The 7,677-nt window shown below is 45.7% G+C and overlaps 1 protein-coding gene across 1 annotated transcript in view; it reads right to left on the bottom strand.

Moving 5' to 3' along the window:
- Window positions 1-1,424: 1,424 nt before the first annotated feature.
- Window positions 1,425-7,677, bottom strand: part of tbccd1 (TBCC domain containing 1) — a gene marked incomplete at its 5' end in the record, with an annotated part of 10,988 nt that continues 4,735 nt past the window's right edge. Inside the window, 8 exon segments of the mRNA XM_024260517.2 lie at window positions 1,425-2,098; window positions 2,227-2,736; window positions 2,802-2,988; window positions 3,063-3,312; window positions 3,622-3,738; window positions 3,799-3,957; window positions 4,741-5,007; window positions 5,083-5,147. Of these exon segments, the coding sequence (XP_024116285.1) occupies window positions 1,948-2,098; window positions 2,227-2,736; window positions 2,802-2,988; window positions 3,063-3,312; window positions 3,622-3,738; window positions 3,799-3,957; window positions 4,741-5,007; window positions 5,083-5,147 (1,706 nt within the window). The 3' untranslated portion in view covers window positions 1,425-1,947.

Here is a 7,677-nt window from a genome sequence, read left to right as displayed (position 1 = left end):
GCGACCTGTCCAGGGTGTACCCCGCCTTCGCCCATCAGTAGCCGGGATAGGCTCCGGCACCCCGCGACCCCGAACGGGATGAAGCGGTTAAGAAGATGGATGGATGAAATCCACTTCCTCTTTCCTATCTACATCCGGGAAAGGGGAGGTGTTCTGTGGTCAGAGCTGTCGTTTGAGAAGATATGTGTGTTTTCAAAAGCTTCAGTGCATAAAAGAAGACTTTACAGAAATGCTGAATAGGGCTGGGTTGAAAAAAATCGATTAATCGATTTGAATTAATTTAAGCTTAATAGATTCATAATTGATTCACATAAGATATACATTGAATTTAGCACATTAAGCCAAAGTCTGCTAGCTTGATGCTAACGTTCAACAGAATTTCCCATAGGATGGCTAATGCTAACGCTCGGCTGACCAAAAAGTACATTCTGACTAAATGAACATCTTTATCAACTCACAGACATGAATTTTCCACTCTTTTAAGGAAATATTTTTTAAAGTAACTATTTGTGGCCTAAAAAATCGTTTTTTTCCCCCTCATACTTTTGTCTTCTTCTTGTACAAGGCGTTCTTCTATACCAGGGGTATTCAAATCCAGGCCTCGAGGGCCGGTGTCCTACATGTTTTCCAACCACCCTTCCATTGAAGCTCCTTATTGGCTGCTAATTTCCAGGATCAGGTATGTTTAGCCAATAAGGAGCTTCAATGGAAGGTTGGTTGGAAAACATGTAGGACACCGGCCCTCGAGGCCTGGATTTGAATACCCCTGTTCTATACCGTGATTGTGATCGCCACCAAGTGGCCAAACTGAAACCCTCCGGGACAAACAAGCAGAACAATGTTTACATGTTACTGATCTGAACATTTTAGTTAGAACTTCTCCTTTAGAGAATCCATGTAACTCTGTATGATATTAACAATCTCATTATTTCACTGATACATTTACAGTATGTGAACTGGATCGGATTAATATCAATATATTCAAATTACATAGTAGATTTTTTATTTATTTCTAAACAAATGTGTATATATGTGTAAACTTAAAATTGAATTGAATCAAAACAATGCAAAAAAAAAGGCAAACGAATCCTATCAGCTTCTATAAATTATAACCAATACCCTGCCCTAATGCTAAAGATCTTTATCCATCAATATCATTTCTGCTTCCACATCCACAAGAACCCGCCATGCTGTCTAAAAACAACCCACCCACAACTCCACCTGCTCCAGAGCAGGTTGTGGTTGCTATGGTTACCTAAAAAGACAGCTTAGTCTTTGGAGCTGAAGATGAGTGGAACACTTCACTGACAAAAACAAAGACCAAAGGCAGGCTAAACCTGAATGAAGACCTTTCTTCAAAAACAAATTCTGTTAAATGGGTTGAACTTCTTCATCATTTCTGAGTTATTAAATCTAACCAAACATGCTTTCATAGCAAAACGTTTAATGTGTGAACAGAACAAATCTCTTCTTCTGTCTGTAACAGAAACTTCTGCTGAGAAGGGAGTTTAGAGTGAATCCTTTGCTGCAGAAAGATCATGAAAGCAACAGATGAGACATGTGGACAGACTGCTGCTGTTTGACAGAAGGGGAAACCATGTGCAGCTGACATACAGAGACTTCCTCCTGAAACTACAGCAGAGGGTTACGGCGTGAACGTCGGGGGTCAGACCTGAGACAGCAGTTAGCTCGTACACACTAACATTCTGAGTACATGTCAGTGTTCTATCTGGTTCCTCGTCGGTTCTTCTCAGAGTGTTGCTGCTGCTATGGAGCTGCCACAGAAGGTGGAGTTCGGAGCGCTGCCACACCTACTGTCTACTCTCACAGCTGAGGCGCTGATCCAGTTAGGTTCAAGAGGACTGTGAGGATGCTCCTGTGCTGGATCACGCCACGCTCCCTGTTGTGTTGCTCTCTGCACACCCCCCCCACCCCAAGGTTAACACTTTAAGCAGTATGGGGGGAGTGTCCCTCCTCAGCCCTGAGGTCAGCCAGAGTGGGCGGGGCCAGGCTGTCCAGCTCCTGGCGATGGCCTGATGCCAGGAGCCACTCGTGGAAGCGGACCTCCACCAGGTCCTGGAAGAGCTTCTTCTGCTCCCTGCAGGGACAAGATGGACATGCTTCAGACTGGACTCTCATGCCCCCCACCCCACTGAAAGAACAGTCAGTTAAAAGCTAATGGTCAGCAGGCGACCATCACTCCCGGGGGGGTAAGTCTGAACTCACTTGCTGAGTCGGGCCTCCATCACCGTCCTTTGCCAGCTCTGTATCCTCTTCTGCTTCTCCACCACTGCAGCCTGGTAGGCAGGAGGCAGCCCCCCCGGGACCTCACACGTGTCCCCCTCCATCTGGAACGGCACTGCCATCATGTGGAACTGGGAGGGAGGCAGCAGGTGGTAGCAGCAGCTGTCCGTCTGCTGGATGACGCCCTCTGTGCCCAGCAACGAGGGGCAGTCCCAGGCGTTGGGGACGACAGCTAGCCCCACGCTGGCCATGTGATCTTCCAGGGAGGGGTAGAAGGTGTGGAAAGGACCCAGCGTGATGTCAGTGTTTCCGGGAAGAAGCAGCGGGCGGGTGGGGGTCAGGGTGTGGATGGTGCAGCGGGAGGAGGATCCCACCGAGATCCTGCGGGCCACGCAAACCAGCCGCACATTCTGACAGCTGTGGATGTGGACGCTGGTCTCCACCGGGCCCAGAACCACCGTGCTGTCCCGGCACTTGTCCAGAGTGACGGACCTAGAGGTCCACAGCACAGAGGGTCAGGCATGGGGGCGAAGCCTGAGAGCTGAAGAACAGCCTACCTGAGAGGAGAAAGCAGGTAGATGAATGCGGCAGAGCAGCGGTGGATCTTCACGTTGGCGCCCGTCAGCTTGTCCGACGCTTTAGCTAAAGTCTGCTTGAAGACCTGCGACATCAGCACCATCTTACTGCCGGCGGGAGCCATGTGGGTGTTCCTGGCTATCTTGGCCCTCTTCATGGACCCCTCAACTGGACCAAACAGAGCAAACCAAACCATTAGGCCCTCAAAGCACGCGGGCCCACCCCCATGCCGCTCTGCAGACCTTGTTGGGCCCAGGCCAGCTTCTTCCCGGAATGCAGGCAGGCCGTGATCCCGAACGGGTTCAGCGTGAGGCACTGCTGCAGGCAGGACAGGAGCTGGTGCAGGGGGAAGGAGCGGCTCAGGGGGGAGTAACCAGCCTGCGTCTGGAGCGGACCCCTGCTGAGCAGACGGTGCAGGGGCAGAGGGGGTTTCTCTGGGCCGAGGGAGCCCTCCAGGAGCAGGTCCAGACTGCGGACAGCCTCCAGAGAAACCTGCAGACACCAGCACGTTCCATATTAGCGGAGCCACGGCTTTGCTGGACCTCCTGTGGTCCTGCAGGCGGGCCGTCCCAGCACACGGAGAGTCTGCTAACAAGCTGTCTTTATGTCTCACTGCTAAGTGAGGGAGTCCTGACCCCGAAAAAGCAAAACCAAGAACAAGTCATGAGTTAAATGCTGAGCTGAACAGCAATAGGCCTTTATGATCTGCTGCAAGCTGGAGTCAGGAGAACCACAGATCCAGGTGAACCGGGTTCAGCACTGCAGCCGCTCTGATGCAGGACTGAGGACACGCCCACACACCTGACAGTCTCTCTGGGCCTGTCCAGATGGTGACAGCTGGTCCGGCTCCAGCAGCAACTCCACCATGTCTACCAGGTGAGTCTGCAGGAAAGACAGGTGCGCCTGATCGTCCCAGTTCTGCAGAGGAGACTGAAGCGTTAGAGGAGACTCTACAAACACAGCTCAAACTGCCGTCACCTTGTTATGAGAGCTGGTCTTGACGTCTCTGTCTGATGAGGAGGGGCAGCGGGAGCGAGGGCTGGGCCACTCTTCACCGATCAAAGAGGTGCGCAGAGACACCCGGTTCAGCTGCTGGATAAAGAGGAAGAGGAGGAACTGCAGGGTGTCCACAGACAGCTGCAGATAACCAAGCAAAGCAGGTGTGAGAACAGCTGCAGACACCAGGATGAAGACGTCAGCATAAGTCAAAGATCTTGGCTCGATCCAGACTGAACACTTACAAATATTTTGTCCAAATTGTGTCTCTGTACACAGACATTGCCTTTTGTGTCTCACTAGAATAACGTCGGTGCCCTGACTTGATTGGCTGGATATCAACGTGCTCTTAGACAGACTAGTTATTCTAGGGAGACTGAAATGGTGAGGGTTTTTTCCATCCAATATCAAGGGTCTAAAAAAATGTCAAAAAGAACATTCAAATTTCAAAAAAATTCAGAATCTGATGGAACAGAAAAACGTCCATATAGCGGAATACTCATTTTATTTGTTCTGTTCGCACTCATCTGAGGAAAAATACAACATTTATTGCTGCATTTTTATAACTAAAGTTACTTTGCAAATAAAATAAATACTTTTAAGATACATGTACTTAATTACTTATTGGGTGATATAACTGTAACTAACTGCTTTTTCAGTGTAAGGTTCCCATCACCATTTATGAGGAAGAGAACACTACGTATAAACTAGGGCTGGCTAGATAACATCGATTAATCGATTTGAATCGCTCTTAATTTAATAGATCAATAATCGATGAAAAAAAAAGGGTTTAGCACATAAAGCTAAAGTCCGCTAGCTTGATGCTAAAGTTTAATGGATTGCCTGGCCGATGATCTCAAAGCGGTGTAGCGCTCTGTGCAGCTGCTGTGGTTGATCTGTGATGCACAGATCAACCTTGTTCACCTTGTTCCTTTGCTGGTCCAGCTCAGCCTTGCAGGAACATTGGGACAGGCACTCGGCCCACTCCAGCCGCTCCTCCGCGCTGTGTCCCAGGAGAAGGTCGAAGCTCTCAAAGTAGAGCCAGGCCAGCTCCTCCACCAGCTGCAGCTTCCCGCAGGCAATGTGTCTCCACATGGGCCACCCCAGCGCAGGGCAGCAGCCGTCCCGCGTCTGAACGTAGATCGCCATCTTGCGAAGGTAGTGAAGACTGAGCTTTGGGGGGGGCGCTACCTGCAATGACAGCCCCTCTGCTTAGCTTAGGATGGGTGTGAGGACGTCATGGATGACATCACTGAGGGTCCTCACCTGCAGGGGGCCCAGTAGGAAGGGCTCCATGCGGGGCCAGATGCTGATGCCATCGGCCTCCATGTCTGAAGACGAAGAGGTTAGTGTGCTCATCGGCTCATACGACAGGATCCAAAGAGGATCTGTGAAGGATCTAAGGATCCCCCAAAACTACTGCTGACTGTAGCACAGACACCCCCCTCTTGGTTCTGAAAACATCATGACAGGTCGCCATTGACTGTATATAGAACTGGACAGAGTGACCCCTCCTCCCTTGCATTTCAAACAGCCAAAGAAGTCAAAATCCCATAGACTTCAATAGACAAATAGGCAGCTGTTCCTCCGTCATTCTATTGGTCAGAATAAACGTTCTTACTCTGGTACCTTTTTATATTCAAAATTCATTTGAGATTTGTGGGGAAAATGGTATTGTTTCTTTTTTTTAATTTTGTTTGCTTGTATTTTGTTTGTTTTGTTTGGATTATTAAGTCTTTCTCGTTCGAAAAAAAAAAAATCTGTTTATTTGAATTTTCTTGTGCACAGAACATACTCAGATAAATGTAAAATAACAACAGCAACAACACACATATATCCACATACCCCCCCCCAAGTCACTGCCAACCGACTATAAATGGGCGCCAAAACACTGATACCATATGCATAATTCAAGGTTGATCTATGTTCCACATGGTGAGGCATCCTGGTTGCCTCGCTCCCATATCTGCTGAAATGATTTCAGGAAAAAAACATTTCTTCTGAAAGTTCCTGGTCTTGTGGTTAAGTGATAGTCTGATTTTCTCAAGTTGTAAACATGACATAATATCTGTAAGCCACTGTTTGTGGGTTGGAGGGACAGCATCCTTCCATCTAAAAAGAATAGCACGTCTGGCCACGAGGGAGGCAAAGGACAGAGCTTTCCGTTCTTCTTAAGTAAGAGACCCCCTCTGCCCCCACAATCCCAAACAGAGCAGTTAGAGGAATTGGCTGAAGCGTAACTTTGAGTATATAGGAAAAGGTTTGGAACACTTCAATCCAGAACCTCCTGAGAGATGGGCAGGACCAGTACATGTGGATGAGAGTGGCTTCATCAGTTTTACATGTATCACAATAAGGCAGGGGTCTCAAACTCAATTCAGCCGGGGGCCGCTGGAGACAGAATCTAGGTGAGGTTGGGCTGCATCAGGATTTTCACAAGAAAATCGCTGAGAAAGCATTCCAGTGTTCTCAAATATCTTTATTTTTAACAAAAAATAATGAATAAATAATGAATGACATGTATAGATCTTTGTGTGTGTTGATTTATATATATAAAGTTAATGTCCGTTTCTGAAATAGTTTATATTGAAGATTAAATTTAAGATATATTGCTAGGGGGTAGGATTAAAAAAAGTTTTTTAAACTTCTTCCTACTCCATTTCGAACTACATAATAGAGGTGTAATGTTTTTATATATAATGTATGTAGAATTTTCTGTTGTTGTTTTCTTGTTTTTTACCATGTACATTTAAAGATGAATAAAAAAACAAATACATTTGTAATAAATAAATAAAATAATAATAATGACCAAACAACAGATACAGACAACTGAAGAAACCACATATTGACTGACTGACTAGAGAAAACTCATTATTTTTGTTCAGTTTCAAATATCTGTATTAACAGATCCTCCTTCAGAGTGAGAGAGTAGCCCCAGTGACGAGAAAATCTTTGAAGGATTTCATTTTTTGTAGATTTTTGTAGAACTCCTCTTCTTTTTTTCCTTTCGGCTTTTCTCTTCAGGGGTCTCCACAGCGAATCAGTTTCCTCCATCTAAGCCTGTCTTCAGCATCCTCCACTCTAACACCAGCCACCTTCATGTCTTCATTCACTGCATCCATAAACCTCCTCTTTGGTCTTCCTCTAGACCTCTTTCCTGGCAGCTCTAGACTCAGCATCCTTCTACCAATATATTCACTGTCTCTCCTCTGAACATGCCCAAACTAGGGCTGCCACGATTATTCGACTAATCGACGACTAATCGACTATTAAAATAGTCGACGACTAATTTAATAGTCGATTAGTCGTTATTTTATATTAAATGGAGTCAGTGTAGTAAAGTTGAAAGTTATAATGGTGTTATGCTAGCTTATTGGACTATTTTGGCATTTTTTAAGGTTTTTTAGGCTATTTTGGAGTTTTTATTTCAGCTACATGCTAGCTGTCTTTGCTAACTTAGGCTTTTTTTAGGCTAATTTGGCCTTTAACTGATATTTTAGTTGGCTATCAGCATCTTCAGCCATCGTCACTAGCATCTTTTGCGGCCAAATTCAGCTTACATTTAATCTATAATGATGTTAGTGTGAATATATATATATATATATATATATTAGGGCTGGGAATCACTGGGTACCTCACGATACGATACGATACGCGATACATGGCTCACGATATCGATAATATCGCGATACTGCGAAAATTGGTAAAAATCCTCTCTAATAACTACCAATATATAGAAAATGTTTTTTGGGGGAAATATATCCCCATTTATCTTTTTTTACCTTAAACACAATCATACTTAACAACTTTTCTTATTTTGTGCAACAAATTATAGACACTTTTGTGCAAAATTGCTGAAAT

Source organism: Oryzias melastigma, linkage group LG21 (genome assembly GCF_002922805.2).
Source record: "Oryzias melastigma strain HK-1 linkage group LG21, ASM292280v2, whole genome shotgun sequence".
Taxonomy (NCBI): domain Eukaryota; kingdom Metazoa; phylum Chordata; class Actinopteri; order Beloniformes; family Adrianichthyidae; genus Oryzias; species Oryzias melastigma.
This window is presented reverse-complemented; position numbering and strand designations above follow the sequence as displayed.